Genomic DNA, 23,140 nt, shown 5'->3' with positions numbered 1-23,140 from the left:
CAATGGGAGGGCGCGGACGTGGGTGGGTGCGGTTGCACGGTGGGTGGGGCGTGGCATTAAATGCATCCTTCGTGATTTCTCTCTCTCTAACCAAAAATTAACCAACCCTCTCCTCTCTCTGACTCTTTAGAGAGAGAAAATCATGCTGTTTCTTACTTAGAGAGAGAAAAGCCTCCCCCTTCTCTTAATACACTTTGGAGAGAGAAAGTCATGCTGTTTCTTACCTAGAGAGAGAAAGTTACGCTGTTTCTTACCTAGAGATAGAAAGTTACGCCGGTTCTTACCTAGAGAGAGAAAGTGATGCCGTTTCTTACCTAGAGAGAGAAAGTGATGCCGTCTCTTACCTAGAGAGAGAAAGTTAAGGGAAAAAATATACTTGGCGCATATGATTTAGAGAGAGAAACCGAGCTCCTGATATGCTGAGCGAGAGACTGTAGACGAAAAGAAAGTACACAACCGAGTTGAGTTTGAATCCTCGTATTCTGGAGAGAGGGCAAGAAGTCTTGTTTAGACTTAGAGAGAGTGAGAAGCTCGATACACAAGTCACGCAAAAGGCACCCGCTTTCTGCAATTTTAGAGAGAGAAAATCGACATTTCATATATAGAAGATTCATCACCCGCATTCAAATCACATATTCTTACAAAGAGGAAAAACCCTCACTTCCCGTGTCGTGTTGTCGTAGACAGAGCAAGAGAAAGAAACCGTCATCGTTTCGACGGTCTCAACACTCTGCAGTGGGAGTGGGCCAACTTTTACTCACTTTCTTCTCGTCAATGGAAAATAGACTTTTATTTATTTTTTGGTGACTCCCCAATTAACAGATACAGAGGTTTTCTGATGGTTGCTCTCTGATGCCATGGACCCTGAAACACCAGTTATAGATGGGGGCCTCGCTCTACAGGTACCCATTTCTTTGTTTTTTTTTTTTTTCCATTGTACTATTTGGGTTTTCTCTGGTGAGTTTTGCAGAGAAACTCTTCTCTGGGTTGGTACTGTAGAGCTTCTATGGTTTCACTCTCTTAGTGCCTCACTCTCTCTCTCTCTCTGTTGCAGTTTTCTGGAGATTCTTTGATGGCTGCTTTCTCCGTTTGATTGCTTTCCTCATTTACTGTGTTTTTTCTCAAACTAAACTGGCCTGCACTGTATTTTTCTGTTTTTTTTTTTTCTCACACTATACTTGCAGTGTATTTTTGTGGTTCCCGGTTCTTATGTGCTTAATGAGGCGAGCAATTAAACATTTTGCGCAGGAAACTATATATTTTGGCATTTAGAATGACTTTTGCCTCTCTTTTTTTTTTGAAAAAAAAATGCTTCTTTCTATTGTTTGCAATTAATATTATTAATAACTCACTAAATGGAAAAAATGGATTTTTTTCTTTTCATATTAAATGGTTTTAGTTACCCCTGTCTTGCAAAGAGACTACTCCAATCAAGTTGGAAACTGTTAAAAAAAGAAGAAGAGGAACCTGTTTGCTTGTTTAAGGCATATTCCACTAGGTGGAGTATAATTTAGGAGAAATTAACCAACCCAATGAGGCTATTTTGTTGTTGAAATTATCTGCAAAAGTGCACAAAAAGTCGATAAAAAATGCAAACAAACAAACTCGCCTCGAATGTCTGCTATTTTGGTTGTTGTCTACATTATTGAGTGCTAATTGTTAGAATTTGCCAATATATTGATAATTGATTAGTTTTTTATTCAATTTGACCGCACAACTTCGCAAAAGATTTCTGGTGACCACGAGTGTTTTTTTCTTGACATCCAATCGTTCCATTTATTTGTTCTACAACTATCAACGTTTTCAGATTGGCGGTGAAACTATGGGAGAGATGACTATTTTATATGGGATGTTTGTATTAAATTTAGTATTTATACTTTTCTCTGATTGCCCTTTGCCTTCTTCATCCAAGTTCCTCGTTTGCCTTATGTGGTTATGTAATTTTCGTTTGCTGATTCGTATTGGCATGATCTTTGATTTACTGCACTTTTCTAACACAGACATACTGGTGACAATCGGCACCAAGGATATTAAAACAGATGTGAAGTATAGAGTTTGTAACTGAAGTGTAGAGAACATGCATGTTGTTGATGTGATCTATGGAATGATGGAAGTATGAAGAAATGAAATATAAATCTAATTGTTTCAAAAAGGAATTAAATTCCTAATTTTTCACTCGGTGTTGTGTTCAATGTTATACATATATTTAAAACACTATATGATATAAATGTTGAAAATTCTATGAAAAACTCGAGAGTTGAGAACAATTTTATTATAAAATATGAGGGTGTATGCTATGCTCCTACTGGAGCAAAATTTACATTTACCTCCTCAAGAAAGTTATTTCCTCAAGAAAATGACTTAGTGAGGAGGATATTCTTGATCTGAAATTTTGGTATCCACTTTAGGATAATCAGATGACTATATTAAAAAAATAAAGAACAAAATAAAAAAGATTCTTGAGTATACCTAGATCTGAGTCATCTGACTGTCCAAAATTGAAGAGTCAATATGCAATCCTGGGGAGTGATTCTGTTTCATACAGTTCCAGGGTTCATACTGAAGTTCATTTGTCCCTTGCGGTTGGTTGCTAGGTTCAGTAGGTAACATCCTCAAAATTTGAGGCCTAATATATCCTGTTCTTTTGGGAGTGGTAAGCATGGTTTGGCAAAGGGCTTCCTTGGAAAATCACTTATCCAAGTCTTCTTCTTACAATATATAGCTACTATGTATTTAGGTTTAAAGAGTCTTTTTTATTATAAATATTCTGTCCTCCATACAAAAGGTTGGGGAGATTTTCAACTTTGATTCCAAGCATAGCTTTACTACATATTTATAAAAATTAACCTTCTCTCAAATTAAAAAAAATTGATTCCTATCAGTAGGTGTTGGATCTGGGAGGAAGAAGCTTCAATTATGTCAGTTTATATATATGAAAAAGTGTACATAGGAACCATTTACTTTTAATACTAGGAGGTAAGGATCACTCTTGTCTGTCTAATTTTAAATCAGGTGGTTATAATGTGTCATTGACTGGACATAAAATTCGAAAAGTAAAATTTCTTGGACTTCGTTACACACAGCCATCCAATTTGACATCTAATGGCTAGGAATGATTCTGACCTCCTAGTAATAATGGTAAATGGTCACATAGTATATAATCCTTATATATATATATATATATATATATATATATATATACTCATGTCTGAGATTGTAAATTTGCTCTCATTATAGAAAATTCATGGTGATGCCATAAAAGGCACATATATGGTGTAAAGAAAAGGTTCGTCAAAGTGAAAAACTAAGAGGAGAAGAGTTGCTTTTTTCTTATTTCTAAAATCAAAACCAAATTTCAAAATTTAAATTTAGTATATACTTATGAAAATCTATCACTAATATATGCTTAATGTTCCTATGGTTTGTGTAGAATATGGCTATATAGCTCTCTTTTAAACAAGTGACTGAGAATTGGCACAAACGGAGACTTTTTTAACCACCAGACTGCATGTTCTTTGGATACAAAGCTTTTTATATTTAAACGAGTGATGAACTCTAGAAGATACAGATCCTAAAGTTTTAGAATGGTCATGCATATGTGCAATAGATGTGTCGGAAGAGTGACTAATTATTTAAAAGTGTCTAGGAGGGCAGTGAGATGTATTGCACATGATGATTACTAGCAAGTGTATGCTGTATGATATGGTGAATGACCTATTAGTTACTCTATTCCAAAGTCTAAATTTTTACTTTATGTTTCCTTCTACATTCAGGGACTGTTTTGTCCATTTCTGGCTCTCACTAAACTCCCCTTCATATTTTTGTAGTTTCATTTATTCCCCATTTTTTGTAATGTTTTGAATTCTCGGTAGTTTCGATTGAACATAGATATACCCATCTTTAAGTTTCTCTTCTGTTTTTTTTTTTTTAATAGGTAAGATATCAAAGTATGCTATTATTCAAGGGACTATGAAAAACCATTGTCCTTTGAATGTCAGTATATTTTTCCTTTTTGTTATTCCATGGACAATCTGCGTAGTTTCGTAATGCTGAAAGTGAGATGCTATTGAGATTTCTTCCGTTATTGATTTTGGAACATTTCATTGTGGATCAGAACCGGAAAGGGACTTCATGTAAGGCCATCTTAATGCTCGCTTATCAGAGCTTGGGAGTAGTTTATGGTGACCTAAGTACCTCACCTCTCTATGTGTATAAGAGCACCTTTTCTGGGAAGTTGAGCCTCCGTGAGGATGATGAAGAAATACTCGGTGTTCTTTCTTTCATCTTTTGGACTTTCACACTTATTCCACTATTTAAATACATCTTCATTGTTTTGTCAGCCGATGACAATGGCGAAGGTACCACATGAGAAACTGAGCTGTTAAAAAATGTAGCTGAAAAGTTGTTTTCTTGTTTAACAATGAGAATGAGAAACCCTACTGTTTTCATGGTGCTATCTGGATTAAAATACAAAGAAATTATTTATACACTAATTCTACCCCTTCTGTCTGCTGTTATTCCTTCTTTTTTTAGGCGGTACTTTTGCCTTGTATTCTCTTCTTTGTAGACATGCTCGGCTTTGTATACTGCCCAATAAACAAGCCGCAGATGAGAAGTTGTCTGCCTATAAAATGCAAGATGGAGTGGAGACATGGGAGAGTTCCATGCTGAAATCTTTCTTTGAAAAACACCCAAGATTTCGACTTGGACTCTTGATGATTGTGCTGTTGGGAACTTGCATGGTGATTGGTGATGGGATACTAACTCCAACAATCTCAGGTGATGATAGTATTCTATCAGAAAAACTTTGAGGCCTTGAGTTATTGCATCTATGCAGTTGTAATTTTTTATATATAGTTTTTTCTCTCTTTTGGAATTGACATGGAAATGGATATCTTCCAGCAGGAAGTTATTCATTAATGCAGTTGAGTTTGGTCACTTTTGGTTGCCTTAGTTTTTCATTTTTTTGAGTTGAATGTGTTTTTTTTTGTGTAAGCACAAAATTTGCTGAAAAAACGCTAAATTTAGAACTGCAAAAGAAAGTATTTGCGTAACTTGAGTGCTTTTGTAGGCTGAAAATAACTCTTAATGTTGGGAATATCTGGCCAATTATCAGTTTGCAGATGTTAATAATTTTCATACAAGAAGGCAATGATGTCTCTTGTACTGGGCAATGGCTATTAAATTAAAATGGGTTCTTTCTATTCAGATAAATTGATTATGAAATGTATCTAGCATGGTTGCGGTTTCTTAACCTGTCCTTCACAATTTAGAAACTTGAAAGTTTCTTCCACTCAACATAACATAATAATTTATATACCATGCTTCTTTTACTTCCTGAAAGAAATAAACAAGAAATAATTTGGTTTATTATATCTCATTCGTGTTTGGTTTGGGCCAAATTGACAACTTGCTAAGTTTTGCTTCATCCTGCAGTTCTTTCGGCAGTTTCAGGGGTGAAAGTGAAGATTACTGAGCTTCATGAGAGTGAGTCCAATCGTATTTGCACTTAATGCACAAATTTGTTTGTTGTTTTGATCGCCTCATATATTAGATATCCATCTTAACATTAAGATGCTTCCTGGCTATGCAGATTATATTGTAGCAATATCATGTCTCATTTTAGTGGGGCTATTTTCTCTACAACATCATGGAACACACAGGGTGGCTTTTATGTTTGCACCCATTGTTACAGCTTGGCTTCTATGCATTAGTGGGATTGGTATATACAACATTTTTCGCTGGAATACCAGTGTTTTCCATGCCCTCTCTCCATCCTACATGTTCAAGTTCCTTAAAGCCACTGGTAAAGAGGGCTGGGTGTCACTAGGCGGGGTGATCCTGTGCATTACAGGTCTTTCTCTCTCTCTCTCTGCATGTGTGTGTGTGCGCACATCGCGCTCGTATGTGCCCGCGCAGGTGTGCATGTGTTTGCACTCATGCGTGTGTGATATGGCACTCTTTTAAAAAGAAGATAGATGACTTCTTTCCTCACCACTTCTGGTTTCTTGGTTGTAGGGGCGGAGGCAATGTTTGCTAACTTGGGTCATTTCTCCCAGCTCTCAATCAAGGTAAATTCTTGGTTTTACGGGCTCACTTGGCGTTTACCTTTACATTTTGATTCTTCCATTCTTACTGCTTTTTAGTAATGACAGGTTGCTTTCACATTGTTGGTGTATCCATGTTTGATTCTTGCTTATATGGGTGAAGCGGCTTATCTCTCAAAACACCATGAAGATATTCAAAGAAGCTTCTATAAGGCCATACCAGGTAAGCTACTCCTCTCTTTCCCTTGCATTTCCTGTCCTCGTATTCGAGTATCATATATGTTTCGATCTCACCCCATCATGCATGTCCTTGCAGAAGCTGTATTTTGGCCAGTCTTTATAGTTGCCACCCTGGCAGCTGTCGTGGGAAGTCAGGCTGTCATATCTGCAACATTCTCTATGATAAGCCAATGCTGTGCACTGAGTTGTTTCCCTCGCGTGAAGATTGTCCATACCTCAAGTGAAATATATGGGCAGATTTACATTCCCGAAATCAATTGGATTCTAATGTGTCTCTGTCTGGCTATTACAGTTGGAATAAGGGATACAAACACGATCGGTCATGCTTATGGTACTATTACATGCTCTCTTTATTGTCACATTTGTCTTTCTAAAGTTTTTCCCAGCTTGATGTTAACATCACTTGGAAACATGTTTTACTGTTCTCTTTCTAAATCTTCTTTATTGAAGTGCACCATTTTTGCCTGTTTGATTTCAGGTCTTGCAGTTGTGACAGTCATGTTTGTCACTACTTGCTTGATGTCACTGGTGATTGTGGTAGTTTGGAAGCAAAAGGTTATTGTTGCCCTTCTCTTTTTGAGTTTCTTTGGCTTTATCGAGCTATTATACCTATCGGCCTCTCTTATAAAAGTCCATGAAGGTGGATGGATCCCGTTGTCTCTTTCTCTCATCTTCATGGGAATCATGTACGTTTGGCACTATGGCACCATAAAGAAGCATGAGTTTGACCTTGAAAACAAGGTGTCAATGAAGAGGCTATTGAGCTTAGGTCCTAGCCTTGGCATGGTTCGAGTGCCTGGCATTGGCCTGCTGTACACCGATCTGGTCACTGGGGTACCTGCAGTTTTTGGGCACTTTGTGACAAATTTGCCCGCGTTTCATCAAGTGCTGGTTTTTGTATGCATCAAATCTGTTCATGTTCCACATGTCCTCGAAAAGGAGCGTTTCCTTGTGAGCCGAATTGGCCCCAAGGAGTTCCAAATGTTCAGGTGTACTGTGAGGTATGGATACAAGGATCTCCAGCAAGAGAATTATGATTTTGAGAACAGGCTGGTTTCTGCTATCTTTAAGTTGGTTCAAATGGAAGAGAGAGAACTTGGACCTATACTCAAGCCTGAGACGTCATCTCAGATGAGAATATCACCGGGTAGCGATAGCCTCAATATGCATATGCAAAGGTTAACCCACCCAAACCAAGAAGAGAACATGCAGTCTTCTTGCTCAATGGATATTCAAGTAATGATGCCTGAGATGGGTAATTCTGAAATATGGGATGGCCTTGATGAGCTTGGAAAGGAGCCCGTTATTGGACAGGAGTGCTTGGAGATTATGAAAGCAAGGGAGGCTGGGGTGGCATATATTTTAGGGCACTCATATGCCAAGGCGAAGAAATCATCATCTTTACTCAAGAAATTGGCGATAGATGTTGTGTATGCTTTTTTCAGCAAGAATTGCAGAGGGCCTGATGTTGCACTAAATGTTCCTCATGTATCCCTGTTGGAAGTGGGGATGATCTACTATGTATAGCTCTTCAATGGAATTTTTTGTTCTGGCCTTTAAAATACGACCACTGTCACTGAATGACCAGCCACTACTATCTTTTTCATTTTTGTTTGTTAATGGAGATGGAGGCATTGATATAGTGGGGTTTTCTCTGATTTATTGTCTAAGTGGAGGGGCAAAACCTACAAGACAAATTTTTTTGTGCAGTTAGTCGTTGCACAACAAAGAGTAGGCCGAGGATATCATGAGCTTAACTTTCATCCAGTGATTATAGTTATCGATATTCTCTGGACCTGAGTTGAACACTGACTGGATCGGTGTGAGCAATTCAAGTTCCGACTTTGTTGAATGTCACACAAAGTTACACTTGCTTGAATGCATGAAGAGGAAGCTGATGTTTATTCAAGAAAGCCAACATATGAGGTTGTAGTATACTCACATTCAGGAGACTTGCTGTTCCGCGAGTTTGATATATCGGATACAAATGGAATGGTTGTAAACTTCAAAAGTGATTAATTTACCATACCGATTTTTCTCCATGTGCATTTGTGTGCTCCTTATAGTGCCTTTTGAAAGCCTCAGCTGGCAGAAGTATGTCTCTTGGTCGTCCAAAAATTATCTTGTTCTGTACTGGTAGGAAACGTGAGTATTTTTTGAAATGGTAAGAAAAACGAACATTGTTTGTTTTCCTGTTATTCCCTTTGTATTTAATTAGAACTCTAAATGGTCAAATGATGGAGGATGTCTAATTTTAAATGATCATGCAATAAATGTTAGTGAAAGTAAAATTATGATAGTAACACGACTTATGAATTGTTTGGCGTATAGAGTTGAGCAATAACATTCCTGATTCCTGAATGTTGGTTTCTTTGTCTAATAAACATAAAAGAGAAAAATGCAAGGCCCGATTTTTGGGCCAGTTTCTTTTATGTAATTTTGCTGCTGGTGGCTGCAATTTTGTGATAAAATGCCCCGTGAACCTGCAAAAATTGTAGACAAACTCCAATGCCGACTTTGCGTTCTAGGAGAGCTTCAAAACTGAAACAAATATTTATCTTCGTGCTTTAAGATAGAAATAAGCTCACTTTTGTGAAGTCATTAAGAGTCCATTAAGTTTTCACCAGTGGGTCCTGCTCTTGAACGGATTCTACCCTGTACAGATATGGGAGGCGGGGACAATTACATTCATGTCTGCGGCATCCTTATCTCTTTCTGCTGACGTCCAATTCATCTTTTTCTGTGATAGGGTTCTATAAATCAAGATTTGTGCATGCATTTTCAAATTGAATCAGAAATGCCATATAACTCATACTTGACTCGGCTTGTTGTGTTAAAACTGGCTTTATTTATGTATATTAACGTCCAGGTTAATATCTCACGTATCTGGTTGAGATGTTGTAGTTATCAACCTTACTCATCATTACTGTCTCCACTTTTCTTTCTTTTTTTTTTTTACTCATCATTACTGTCTCCACTTTTCTTTCTTTTTTTTTTTTTTACTCATCATTACTGTCTCCACTTTTCTTTCTTTTTTTTTTTTGGGTAGATCAGTGGGAACACAAGCCCTTTATTTTGGAAAGGGTAAATTCTTTTTTGTTATTTTGTTTTTTTTAAAATGTTAGAGAATGGAGGCCGTGACTTTAATCGGGGTTCAGGTGGTACTACCACTGTGGCTCTGACCCCATTCTCAACTCTTCCCGCTTATGGTGTAAAGAGACCAAGGAACCCAAGACCCAATTGCTTAGCAGACCAAGAATTTGGGAGACAGATTGAGCACAAAGCCCTTGTTCCATTGGAGAATGCAATAGCGACGGACTCCTTTAACTTTGAAGCATCAGTGGTTTGACAAATTTCAATGAGCTATAGACTATGTTTCGGTGGATGGGTTAGTATTTCAAGCTAACTTGATCTCATAAAGATGAATCCTTGTTATACACCGCCCCATGTATCTCTTGCCACTAATGCCATTGCCATGTTCTCATGGTTTAGGAGGAATGGTGATATCATGGATAGCTTTGCACCAACCAAACTCAGGAAGACCTTAAGAAGGAACTGTAAGTTCCAATTTCATCTGGAAATGCATAGCATTTAGTATGGAAAATTCTCTAGACTAATTATAGGGTATCAATTCTGTCATGTGTGCCATTTCACTACCCTTGAGCTCGGCACAGCGAAAATGCTGAAAGAATATACTGTTCTTCTTTATGGATATATCTGAAACATGATTGACCATGAGCGCCGAAGCCATGGGGTCTTCGACATGCTGCAGACAAAGACCAAAGACCTACCAATGTGTGAGGAAAGAGTGAGACTTCTTTAAGTTCAGATGCGCTGCCCTATTGCTAGGAAAAAGTTGGGAGGATAGAAGAAAAACCACAGCAAGTCATTTGAATGGAGCAAAAATGGATAGGCTCCACTAGCCTCTTACTCATTCCAATGGATGATTTGCAACTTATTTTGGGAATGGAGTTCGATATGGCCGATTTCCATACCCAATCCTTCTGTGTTATGATGCTACATGAATAGGCAGGATTGGTTCCTACAGTCACCCAAGTCTGAAAAACCTTCTCAAAGCATGATTCAGGATTGATTTGTTTGACCATTAAGAGCAGGATACTTCCTTGGAGTTTGATTCAAGATTGGGAAACTACAATGAATCGATGGCGTAGATATGAGCTTAAAAGCGCTTGTATTGATGCATTCATACCCTTTTTGATGAGTCATTCAATTCCTGTACTTGGAAATATTCTATAGCCAAATACCAGATGACCATATATCACATAACCTGAGGACAAGGTATTTGGAAGAAAACTTAATGAAGAATGTTCACAAAAAAGTAGTTGTCTTAAAGTTCTAGAAACAGAAATCCAAGTAATGAATTTTCAAAACCATAGAATTTGAAAATCTACAAATATCAGTTTTCCTCGGACCCAAATGGTGAGGTTGCTTTACAAGGGGGATCCACTCACCATGAGGATATGCATTAGCGTTGGATTCGTGTCAGAGTGCGTGATTCGCACCATCAGACTGTACCCAAATGCATTGCACCGCGTTCACCGTTAGTTAGGTGGAGAACGCAATCTGCACTGTCCAAGCTTGTTTGTGCCGGGTCCCTACCTTGTTTGAGTGGGACCGGGCCTAGTACACTCAAATAATAAAAAGAAAGGGAGCTGGGCTGGGCTGGGCTCGGCAGGGCCAAGCATGTCATGCCTTGGCCCAGGTTTGGCCTTCAGACCATGGTAGTCCTGCCTTGGCCAGACCCTCAGGCCATATTTTGCAACTCAAGCCCCAGGTTTTTTAGGGCCGGACAGGCTAGCCCTAACAAAAATTCATGCATCTTTTACATGTGCTTTAAAAAAATCAGGTCCCAAGATTAAATGACGATCCTCCAATTTTGGAAGGTCAGATCTAAGCGCTTGAGGACCCAAAATCATAATCTTTTGACCATAATCATTTGAGTATTTAAAGTAGATTCCAAGATTTTTTATAGGAAAAAATACTCCTCTTCTACCGTAGGGAGCATAAGTACTAATTACACACTGAGATCCCTGGGGCCACATTATACATACTCTTCCAAAAATAAAAAACTATGGCATTATTGTCAATGGATAAAGGACGCGGTTAGTGTGCGGATGTAAACTCCCCAGCTTCACTGTCCAAAAAGCAAAAACTATGGTATTATTGTCTATGGCTAAAGGATGCGGTTATCATGTCTGCATGGTAACTCTCCATGAATTAGGAGATTGGCTGCAGTCCGCATGGTAACTCCCCATGAATTAGGAGATTGGCTTCAACCTCAACCATTATGAGGCCTTATATTTTTCCAAAAATCCGAAGACTACATTCTTTCGCACGGTAAGATGCATGAATTTGGAGGTTTGACAACAAGTTGCTCTGGCCACAACGCTTGATAAGATTACTGAGATTGTAAATGGTTTTTATTTATAGAATGACAGACCATGATTCGTGTAGCCGACCCCAATTTGATTTGTTTGACCATTAAGAGCAAGATGCTTATTAGAGTTTGATTCAAGTTTGGAACATTATAGAGAATAGGTCTTGTAGATATGAGCTAAAAACCTCTTGTATTGTATATGATGCATTCATACCCTTTTTGATGCGCCATTCTATCCTGTACTGGGAAGTATTCTATAGCAAAATACTAGATGACCATATATATCACAAAACATGAGGACAGGATATTTGGAAGAAAACTTAATGAAGAAAGTTCACAAAGAAGTTGTCTTAATTCTGTCTCTTAGGAGACATACAGACTTTTTTTTTAAAAAAAGTCTTAATTCTAGAAACAGGAATCCAAGTGAGGAATTTTCAAAACTATATAATTTGAAAATCTACAAATATCAGTTTTCCTCGGGCCCAAACAGTGAGGTTGCTTTACAAGGGGGGATCCACTCACCATGAGGCAATGCATTAGTGTTGGATACGCCTCGGAGAGCATGATTCGCACCATCGGTACAATGCAATAGCACCACGCTCACCGTTAGATAGGTGGACAACGCAATCTGCGCCATCCCACATGCGGAAACATTTCTCATGACAAGGTAAGTGGTGGCCACCATAGCAAGGTTCCTCAAACTGTATAGCAAAACAATAAATGGAAGGAGAACTGGAATGTGGATCCGTTTTTTTGCTATTTCCACCCAAAACATGTGTGAAAATAGCATAGAACCACATATAGCAGGATTTCCACCCATGTATAGCAAAACATTGGTGTAACTAAAAATGCCCAAGAAAATATCTGACATGGATTACAAATAGGAAGCACATAAGGCCCATAAGTGAAAGGAGGACCAAGTTGAAGTAATGGTGAAATAGGGTTATGGGTTGGTTCCATGTCATATCAGCAATCAGAGTGAAAAAGACCATGGTTTTGTCAGTTTCCACTTTCATTTAATTTGATGTTAGGTAACAAACTTCTGGCCACAAATGGACGACCAAACAGTGGTGTTTCATGAGATAGGGTTTAGGGGCCGTAGCACATTATCTTGTCGCTTCCATGCTGGTTTTGAAGAAATCAAATAGGATTGCAACTCATCCTCAAGCATCTATGAGCCTATACAAATTTCCCAAATGCAAAAATTTAACATGCCCCCGCAGGTACATGCTCCCTTGGGTAGGGTTTCCTAGGACCATAAATTTATGGGATATAACGCCTTGGACCAATCTCATTAAAAAATTAAGGCTTGCAACAGGTCGGCCAACCTTGGTGGCCTGGGCCGCCTAGGCCCACACTCGGTCCTAACCATGTCTGAGCGGGGCCGGGTCTAGTAGACTGAAATAATAAATAGAAAGTGAGCTGGGCTGGGTAGGGCCAAGCATGCCGTGCCTTGGCCAGGCTTGGCCTTCAGAACATGGTATTCTTGCTTTGGCCAGACCCTCGGACCATATTTTGCAGCCCAAGCCCTAGTTTTTAGGGCCAGGCAGGCTAGGCCGCTTGGCCCATTGCAAGCTCTAATAAAAATTCATGCATCTTTCTACATGTGGTTGAAAAAAGTAAGGTCCTAAGATAAAATGAAGAACTTTGAATTTTGGAAGGTCAGATCCAAGTGCTTGAGTACCCAAAATCATAATCTGGTGACTATAATCATCTGGGTATTTAAAGTAGACTCCAGGATCTTTGATAGGGAAAAATACTCCTAAGCAGGTCTTCTACCATAGGGAGAGTATAAGTACTAAGGACACAGTGAGGTCCCTGGGGACCACAGTATACATGCTCTTCCAAAAAACAAAAACTAAGGTACTATTGTCTATAGATAAATAGATGCATGAATTAGGAGGTTGGCTTCAACCACAACCATTATGAAGCCTTATAATTTTCCAAACATCCAAAGACTACATTCTTTTGTTTGGTAAAATGCATGAATTTGGAGGTTTTAAGGCAAGATGCTCTGACCAAATGAGGGGAAAGTATAGAATGAGACTATATATCTTTCATACAAAGTGGTCACATTAATTTTGATCATTGGATGTGAAATTGCGTGGCTGCAATTATTCCATTGACCAAGCTCAAACTTCAAATAAATTTACTTGAACTTTGTGACACATCAAATTTCACATCAAATGGTTGTAAGAAATTATCACCATCTTGTATCAAAGCTAAATGATCTCATTGTATATAATTTTGAATAAGATTATATATGAATTTTACATGCAGAATGACGGACCAAAATTCATGTAGCCGACCCCAATTAATTAGAAAAAAATGATGATGATGATAAATGACATTTACCTAGAGTGATAAGATTATTGCGATAGTAGATAGCCTTTACATTCATGACACCTTAGCTGATAAGATCAAGAGAAAGAGAGAAAGAGAGATTGAGTGAGTGTGTGAGCGTGAGTGATTGCTTGAGTGAGTGTGTGAGCGTGAGTGATTGCTTTTAACTTGGTACCTTCTCTGTTTGGTATAAAGATAAGTCGTCCGGTACTCTTTTGGATTAATGGCTGAAGAGAGCCACTCAAATGCTTCAACTTATCCACCCATCAACCGGAAATCTTCTTGGGAGGAGGGGCAATTTGAAAGTAGGACAAAAGGAAATCCATTGAGTTGTGGGGAAGAAAGGAAATTTATTGACGACGAAACATTTCATGTTTCGATCGGAGTCATAATTATCATCATCATAATAATTATTTTTCAATTAATTGGGGATGGGTACAGAAATCCTGGTTCATCGTTTTGCTTTATTAAGGGCCACACCCTCAGTGACGTCATAAGTCCCCATATCCTTTTGGATTACTTCCAACTATGTCCTTTTGTGCCTACCTTTACTCTTTTTGAGTCTTCCATTTTAACTAACTCACATCGCTTAACAAGTGATGTACTATGTTTGCACCACCCATGTCCAATTGCTCTCGGGTATTACAACTCACTTTAGGAGTAATTTGAAGAACCCCCGTATTGTTGGGATGTAAACTCTTCAAGCTGTTGACTAGCCTAAGTAAAACCTATTTCCAAATTGGGCTCTCTATATGCTTAAAAAAATAATGTCTCAAGATTGAACCGACATCCAAATTTTGGAGAGTGAGGACGAAGTATTGGAAAACTAAAGACCATCCAATTTTTGGAGAGTGAAATCGAAGTATTAAAAAACCTTATATTCAAATTTTTTTTCTTTTCAAAAATAATTCTTAGTGGTTTCCCAATATTAACTACGGAGAGAGAGGGAGTGAGCGAGACTAAGTGGGACCGATTAATTCGGTGTCGGCAACTAAAGTATATTTATTAGGGAAAATATCTCCATACCCTTTATTTTAAGTTTCATATCTCAATAGCTCCAAGAATTCAAATGATATCTTGTAGCATAGAAATCTTAACTTTTATATCTTCTAACCCCCTAGATTAATTTTACCCACCCAAACAATTTGTTTAAAGTCAGCTCTCTTTAAATCATATCATTTCTCTCTCTTCACATGATATTCTCTTTATTTTTCTCTCCTTCTGTTTCCACGGTGACTCTTCCCGACCCTTTTTTTCTCACGTCCTAATCTCTCTCTCTCTCCCTCTCTCCCCATAGTGACTCCTAATTCTTCTCTCTTTTTCTCTCATATCCTACTCTCTCTCTCCTTCCATAGTGACTCTCTTTAATATCTCTCTTATTTTCTCTCTCTACTATGACTCTCCCTAATTTTTTTCTTTCCACCCTCTATCTCTATGAATCTCCCCAATTCCACTCTCTCTCTCTCATCGTGATTCCCACATTTTCTATCCCCCTCCATGCCTTCCTTCTCTCTCATCTTAATTTCTCTTTCTCTCTCCACCGTAACTCTCCCCAAACCCCTTCTCTCTCCATATTACCCCAACTCTCTCTTCATCCGTCTCTCTCTTCATCTGTATTACATGTGATCTGTCTCTCTGTCTGCATCCGTATTACATGCCTGACATGTTTATATGCATGTAAAGCCCTTTCAAATGGTTAAGAGAGATTTATATGAGTATGGGGTCTCTTTTCATCCCAACTCTCTCTCTTCATCCGTATTATATCCTATCGTGTAAGCATGCATGTAAAGCCCTTCAGATGGTTAAGAGAGATTTATATGAATATTACATCCTGCTATGCATGTAAAGCCCTTCAAATGTCAGATGGTTAAGAAAGATTTATATGACTGTATTACATCCTGTCACATAAGCATGCATGTAAAGCACTTCAGATGGTTAAGGGAGATTTATTTGAGTATTGGGATGACTACTTCACAGTTGCAAAATATAGGTTTGGGGAGAGAGATGGATGAAGAGGGAGAAATTGGAATTGCAGAGATTCATGGAGAGAGAAGGTAGAGAGAGAAAAATTAGGGAGAGTCATGGTGGAGAGAAAAAAATTAGGAAGAGTCATGGTGAAGAGAGAAAAAGAGAGAGGAATTAGAGAGAGTCACTATGGAGAGAGAGTGAAACTAGGATATGAGAGAGAAAAAAAGAGAGAAATCAAGGAGAGCCATTATGGAGAGAGAGATGGGTAATACAGTGAGAGAAAGAGAAAAGGGATTGGGGAGAGTCACTATGAAAAGAGGAAAAGAGAGAAATAAAGAATATCATGTGAAGAAAGAGAAAGGATGTGGTTTACAAAGAGCTGTATTTAAACAAATTGTTTGGGTTAAAAGAAAATAAATAAAGTGGGTAAAATTAGTGTAGGGGTTTGAAGATATAAAAGTTAAGATTTCTATTCTACAAGATATCTTTTTAATTTTTTAGTCTATTGAGCTATGAAACTTAAAAATAATGGGTATAGAGATATTTTTTCTATTTATTAATTATGAAAGTAGAGAGAGATCTTTATATACTTCTCAATTTTTCCTTGTGAGAAATGCTTCTAGTCTGGTTTATCTCCCTCATTGGTAATTTTACATTAAAATTATTTTTTGATATTTTTATTTTGATTTTGTCCCCAATTCGATGTTTACAACATCGAAGGGTAAATTTTGACATCAACTTTTTTTTTTTTTTTACATCTAAAGGCTGTACATCATCATCATCATTTTAGCATTTTTCCAATTAATTGGGGTCATTTATATGAATCCTGATTCTCTATTCTACTCCATTAAAAGCCATATCGTCAAATGAGGTTATAATTCCCTATATCTTTTCGAACATCTAAGGGCTGAGCAATACCCTAAAAATAAAACAGCCCTATATTTGGGCACTTCGACATTAAAAACACTGAAGCGATCTACGTATCAACCAAGCCATATATAGGCCAGTTCAATATTGTTGACATCAAACCACTCCATATGCTAAAAACAAATTATAACATAGGTAGTGGTTTGATGTCAACAACAACGATGTCCATACTTGGGCCAAGTCCAAGATATGGGTAGTTCGATTTCTAGGGTATAATGATGCCCTAGAGGTCACAAAAATTATGAAAAAAAAAAAAAGAACATCCTGCCAACTTCAAGCCGGGGGCAAAATAAGAAGTAGATCGATTATAATACTTGGAAAAGCATGAACCATGCCATAGTTTCGAATTTGTTTTCGGGTCCCTATCTAATTTCTTGTACTTTTGTTGTAGCATATTATCTATAAATCCAGTCTAGCAGAAATTTTCTGATCCCAAATTTTGGGATATACTTATTCAACCTAGACTAACTCAACAAAGAAAAATTCTAAATCGCACTATTCATGAACTTAAAAAGAAAAAGGTCTTCAAAAAATGACTGTCCAATTTTTTGAAGGTAAGATCTGCACATTAGGAAACTTCAAACTCAAATTTTCTCTTCTAGAAATAATTTATCTAGTGATTTTGAGGTGGTTTCTAAAATTTTAGATTTAAAAATGTCCTCCCAAGTAGGGCTGGGAATGGGTTGGATAGGGTCCAAGTCCATTCGGATCCAAAAATCCATACATGGGACCCATACCCATACCCAACCCGATCAGGTCCAAAATATCTGGACCCAAAATTAGACCCAAACCCAAAATTTATTTGGAGGACTTGTACTCGGATCTGGACACGACAGATTATACATAGAAAAAAAAAGAAGGAAAACATCTCCATATCCCATATTTTTAGATTTCATATCTTGATAAACCCAAGGTTTCAAAAGATATCTTCTAACCCCCTGACATCTTTATATTTATTTTTTAACCTAAACAAATGTGAGAAAAACATGCTCTTTCTAAACCCAATCATTTCTCTTTCTTCACTTATATACCCCAAACTTCTCTTTTTTTCTTTCTTCTTGTGTCTCTCACTCTCTCTCTCCTCCCGTGTTCTCAAAACACCTCTCTCTCTCTCTCTCTCTCTCTCTCTCCGATAACCTCTCACCTCCATGAAGCTCTCTATCTCTAGAAGTTTGGGATGCTGGCTTTTAGAAAAGGCATGTCTTTTTAGTTTTGTTTGGCCTAGAAAAACATGTTTAAAATACGTTTGGGGGTTAGAAGAAATAAAATCCACAATTTTTATGCCTCAAGATATCTTTTAAAACCTTGGATCGATTGTGAAATGAAACTTAAAAATAGAAAGTATAGAGATGTTTTTCTAAAAAAAAAAACTAAAAATTTCAAAATTACACAAAAAATGTGTGCCTATAAATTACCAAAAAATACTAAGAATTACAAAAAACATATAAATACATAATAAGAAGATTTGGGCAATATTTCATCAATTTTCTCATTTTAAAACTAATAAGCAAATTATCAAAGAAAAAATATAAAAATATAAAAAATATATGTTTGTATAAACAAATAATTTCATGTAGAACCCTAATTCCTCATATTATTTCATGGTAGACCCTCATTCTGTTTTTCTTTCAAATGACATAAAAAAACCCCTAAAGATTTCACCGCACCAGCTCATCTCTTATCTCCGTCTTTTATTGACTTTTGACCGTAAAAATTAGCCCCAACAAATCTTTTTATACTATTTCAACCCAAAACTTTTTTAACCATCTTTTTTTCTTTCCACCCATTAAAAACGTTATTGGGTTGAAATGATATAAAAAGATTTTTTGGGGTTAATTTTTATGATCAAAAGTCAATAAAAAAGAGAGATAAGAGATGAGGGTGTATGGTAAAATCTTTAAGAGTTTCCTTATGCCGTTTGAAAGAAAAAAGGAAAGAGATCTACCATGAAATAATATGAGGAATTAGGGTTCTATACGAAATTTTCCCTTATATAATTATATGTAACCTTTATATATTAACCTTAAAATATATAAATATAATAACAATCTACAATTCACCACCCTTCAAATTACAAAAGTTAATGATATGATGTGTTGTAAATTGTAGATTTACTAATTGTGTGGTTTTTTTTTTTTAAAAAAAGTTATGTTTTATAATAGTTTTTGTTATGATATAAGTTAATATACAATTCACAACCCTTCAAATGGCAAAAGTTAATGATGGAATGAGTTGTAAATATTCATCGGATCCGGATATAATTTTATTATATCTTATTTTGTAGATATAAAATAATTTTTTGGATACGATCGGGCCCGATAGACGATCTGACCCATTCTGAGCCTTACCCGCACCCGGCCCATTGGGTCCAAAAGTCGGTCCCAAACCCAGACCCATGTCATGTCTATCCCATTGGTCCCGAGTCGGGTTCGAATAAACTCCCGCCCCTGCTCCCAAGTAGGTTTTCTCTCCGAGGGAGTATGGGAGTATATGTATAGAACACTCCTGCGGGACACTACACTACTTCGTTAGCTTCTTCAAGTAACGGTTGACAATTTATCTCGGCTATTAAGCACGTGTCATCAAATTTTAAAAGGAAAAATAATAAATATTCCCAAAATCAACTTTATAGTCATCTTACCGTCCACTACTTTTTTTCTCACACCCAAAACCTTAACACTGATTTTTTCATTTTATTTACCTCAAGTTAAAGTTTAAGATAAAAACGCTCTTACCCTCTCCCTACACAGTTTTTTAAACTTTCATTCTCTCTCTACTCTCTTTATATGCCATCTCTCTCCTCTCTCTCTCTCGCCCAGCCTTCTCTAGCCTTCTCTCTCTTTCTTTCTCTCTACTTGCCCTCTCTTAACTTTTTCTGTCTACCTTCCCTTTTGTCACTCTAAGGCCGTTTAACACGTTGGATGTCGGACCAAATGTTTTTTTGCACTAAGACCGTAAAACTTTTATCTTTTGTTCCTTTAAAGTGGTCTGGCACGTTAAATGCTGGATCGAAATTTTTTTGTGGTCCAACACCTAGTGTCGGACCGTGTATTTGTCCAAAGAAACCTTTCTCTCTAAGGTGATATGATATCTAATATTTTGCGTGCGGAGAGAGTGAGAGAAAGAGCAAGAGAGGGTATAAATAGAGAGAGAAACTGAGAGAGAGCAAATAAAAAGAGAAAGAGAGATGGCATGTAGAGAGAAAGAGAGTTTAAAAAGATAACGTACCTCAAATTTTAGTTTGTAGAGTGAGAGAGATAAAGGCATTTTCGTTTTAAACTTATTGATCTCTTAAGTGAGGATAAATAGAAAAAAAAAAAAAAAGTTAGGATTTACGGTGTGAGAAAAAAAACACATTGGTTAAGATATCTAGAAAGATAATTTGGGGTATCTATAATTATATCATTTTAAAACATCTCTCTCATGCGACAACCTGAAAGTGCTCTCTCTCTCTCTCTCTCTCTCTCTCTCTCTCACTCAGGCAACCAACTTGAAAATACTCTCTCTCTCTCTCTCTCTCTCTCTCTCTCTCTCTCTGTGGGTGGGCCAAACCAAACTGTTCTCTTTGCAAATCCATTGTTCCCTAAAACCTCAGCGTCCATTCAGGGAAACCTCAGACAGGATCAGCCAATTCAGATTTCTCCTTCCACTCGTTTCCCATCTCAAAAAGTTATGAGAGATAGAGAGAGAGAGATTTACTTTTTACAGAGCAGTGAATTGCTGTTGCACACAACTATTTAGCAGCTGAAGAGAAAGAGACCCAAGCAACCTTTTCATTCATTTGCTCTCTGTGTCCTCTACAATTATCCTCAACAGGGTCATTTCTGCCATTATTACCTGGTTTGAGAGCTTTAATACAGAGGACCAAGGATTCAAACACAGAGAGAAATGCATCAACAGGCAGATGGCTCTCACTCACCTGCTTTTATCTCTCCATCGTTGCAGAGAGGGCCTGTTCCATCTCCACGGGCACTTGGGACGAAAACCCCTTCCGATGATGCTCAAGCGGTAGCCTCACAGAAGAGCCACAGCGAGGCGGAAAGGAGACGCAGAGAGAGAATCAATGGGCACCTCTCCACTCTCCGGCAGCTCCTCCCATGCACCAGCAAGGTACTCTCTCTCTCTCTCTCTCTCTCTCTCTCTCTCTCTCATACATCTGCTTTCCTCATATTTCAGCATTAAGAATAGAGATTTTTGTTTAATATTTCTTTAGAAAGATTGAGACATTTCATTGATTTAAATATACCACTGATTTGCATCAAAGAAAGCACATCATCTGTAAACTCAATTTTGGTCTTCACATTATATGAAAAACTCGATTTGATAAAAAAATGTTCAGAATCAAATCATTTAAAGAGAGATCGGTTAGGAACCCAAAATTGTAAAAAGAGAAACACAAAGGAAGGAACCAATATTCAGAGACAACTGGAATTGAGCTTTCAGTGCAATTGCAGATGGACAAGGCCTCGCTGCTCAGAGAAGTGGTCGACAGCCTGAAGGAGCTGAAGAGGAAGGCATCAGAAATCAGCAAGGACCTCTCTTGCCCAACTGACACCGACGAATTGAGAGTCGAATTGTGCAATTCAGGATCCCCCAACAGTGCTTTCCCTCTCATCAAGGCCTCTTTTTGCTGCGAAGATCGACCCCAACTCGTGGCCGATCTAATCCGAGCACTCCAGAGCTTAAGGCTAAGGACTGTCAAGGCCAACATCTCCACCTTAGGTGGTAGAGTGAGAAATGACTTCATATTCATGGCTAGAGAGAGGGTTAGTGTTACCACAATTCAGGAAGCTTTGAGGGCTGTTCTGATAAGGGGCAGCAATGGTGAATCCACATTGGATGCCTGCAACAAGAGGCAAAAGAGGATTCTAAGCTTTGTTCATGGCCTGTTCTAGCTCTCCTCCCTCAATTATTTGCTACAAGACACAGCCCATGTATGTGTATGGTTCAGAGCTCGGGTATCCATCGTCGATTCTCGACAACGGATGATGGAGATTATACTATCTTCTCATTGTTATGTGTCACGTGGGTATGATTAATCTCCATGAAAGTTGTTAAGAATCAACAGCTGATACCATAGTGCGGACCTTATACAGTAAACAGGTTACGTGTCGTGGACTTTCTCTTTTTGTGAACTATTGTCATTTTTAAGGGAAAACCGTTCATGCTAGCACTTGGATTTCTTACAGTGTGCTAACATCGCCCCAATCGTCCAATGTCGACAAGGGACAGTGGGGAGCGGAGTCGTTCCTCTGTTTGAAATTTTACAAATTTTTTTAATGGAATTTGAGCAGAGAAAATAAACACATCGACCGACAGTTCTCGGCATCAGACGGCTCGAGGGGTGCTACCAAAATATAGGAAACTCAACTTCTTGCTATTCATGCAATCCCCGGATTTTAATGAAAATTACTTTCAAGAAAGGGAGGACTTTCTATGTGACCCCACCCACATATATAATATATATCATTATGGCTTCAACCATTAGATCACCCACATATATAATATATACCACACTGGCCTCAGCCATTAGATTTGAATAGCTGGTTGTGATGGCTTGAGTCACAATGTCACAAGCTAGCATTTAACCATCAGATATGATCAGATGGCTCATAGTGTTATATTTTTTATTTTTATTCTACAAATAATTTTGAAGCAAATTTTGGAGCATGCGTAGATCTAACAAAGGTGCACATGAAAAAAATATTAAAAAAATATTTCTGGTGATAAAAAAAATACCAGAATACCCTTGAAAATTACAGAGGCATTTTGTCATTTATTTTTAATATAAAATATTTTTATTTTATTTTTTCCATGTTCACTCTATTTTTCTGATGGAACAACCAAAATTTCATAAAAAAAATGTTGAGTAGAAAAAAATGAAAAATAAAATAGTGTTTGACGTGACATTATGGTATGAACAATCGTAGCCGTGACATTATGGTATGAACAATGATAGCCGTTTGATTCAGATCGAACGGCTAAGAAGTAGGGTTGCATGTAATTTGTATGTTGTTAGGGTCACGTAGAAACATTTCCCTTCAAAAAAACATCTATCTTTAAATTTAAATTAGTGATTCGTAGAAAAACAAAGTAAGAAACAAAAGTCATGTCCTATTTGGTCGAGAGTTTTCGGACCTTCAATTGAGAATAGTGTTTTAAAACCCGAATCAGTTGGGTGAACTGGCCATCCATCCAAAAATTTAGTTCCTTGGAT

At 37.6% G+C, this 23,140-nt stretch overlaps 2 protein-coding genes and 1 long non-coding RNA gene across 6 annotated transcripts; all 3 read left to right on the top strand.

Annotated features, from left to right (window-relative positions):
• The first annotated feature begins 88 nt into the window (after positions 1–88).
• KT1 (potassium transporter 1) lies at positions 89–8,586 on the top strand. 4 transcript variants are annotated; one of them, XM_006843586.4, is made up of 9 exons: positions 89–902; positions 4,115–4,358; positions 4,534–4,779; positions 5,437–5,487; positions 5,594–5,854; positions 6,019–6,071; positions 6,156–6,270; positions 6,364–6,618; positions 6,766–8,586. In XM_006843586.4, the coding sequence occupies exons 1-9, from the start codon at positions 858–860 to the stop codon at positions 7,812–7,814; spliced, it is 2,319 nt and encodes a 772-aa protein (XP_006843649.1). In that variant the 5' UTR covers positions 89–857; the 3' UTR covers positions 7,815–8,586. The 4 variants fall into 4 exon arrangements, with proteins under 4 accessions (XP_006843649.1, XP_088731057.1, XP_088731060.1 ...); XM_088874931.1 differs by having other exon boundaries at positions 6,156–6,618; XM_088874934.1 differs by lacking the exons at positions 89–902; positions 4,115–4,358; positions 4,534–4,779 and having other exon boundaries at positions 6,211–6,270.
• An 845-nt stretch (positions 8,587–9,431) lies between these two features.
• On the top strand, positions 9,432–10,523 carry LOC148781089 (uncharacterized). The gene is made up of 2 exons (XR_016061602.1): positions 9,432–9,675; positions 9,780–10,523. It is a non-coding gene; the product is annotated as an uncharacterized LOC148781089 (long non-coding RNA).
• A 9,566-nt stretch (positions 10,524–20,089) lies between these two features.
• LOC18433497 (transcription factor bHLH30) lies at positions 20,090–22,093 on the top strand. Its single transcript, XM_006843585.4, has 2 exons — positions 20,090–21,033; positions 21,378–22,093. The coding sequence occupies exons 1-2, from the start codon at positions 20,812–20,814 to the stop codon at positions 21,816–21,818; spliced, it is 663 nt and encodes a 220-aa protein (XP_006843648.1). The 5' UTR covers positions 20,090–20,811; the 3' UTR covers positions 21,819–22,093.
• Positions 22,094–23,140: the final 1,047 nt, after the last annotated feature.

The sequence above is a fragment of the Amborella trichopoda genome, chromosome 8 (assembly GCF_054954075.1).
Source record: "Amborella trichopoda isolate Santa Cruz 75 chromosome 8, AtrichopodaSantaCruz75HAP2 v2.0, whole genome shotgun sequence".
Lineage (NCBI taxonomy): Eukaryota > Viridiplantae > Streptophyta > Magnoliopsida > Amborellales > Amborellaceae > Amborella > Amborella trichopoda.
This window is presented reverse-complemented; position numbering and strand designations above follow the sequence as displayed.

What these genes read in the sequence shown, in the direction of transcription:
- KT1 (XM_088874931.1), top strand. Translation starts at nt 858, where the DNA reads ATGGACCCTGAAACACCAGTTATAGATGGGGGCCTCGCTCTACAG. An exon ending in ATGGGGGCCTCGCTCTACAG is followed by an intron (nt 903 to 4,114) that starts GTACCCATTTCT and finishes ATTGTGGATCAG; the next exon opens with AACCGGAAAGGGACTTCATG. An exon ending in ACTAACTCCAACAATCTCAG is followed by an intron (nt 4,780 to 5,436) that starts GTGATGATAGTA and finishes TTCATCCTGCAG; the next exon opens with TTCTTTCGGCAGTTTCAGGG.
- LOC18433497 (XM_006843585.4), top strand. Translation starts at nt 20,812, where the DNA reads ATGCATCAACAGGCAGATGGCTCTCACTCACCTGCTTTTATCTCTCCA. An exon ending in TCCTCCCATGCACCAGCAAG is followed by an intron (nt 21,034 to 21,377) that starts GTACTCTCTCTC and finishes GTGCAATTGCAG; the next exon opens with ATGGACAAGGCCTCGCTGCT.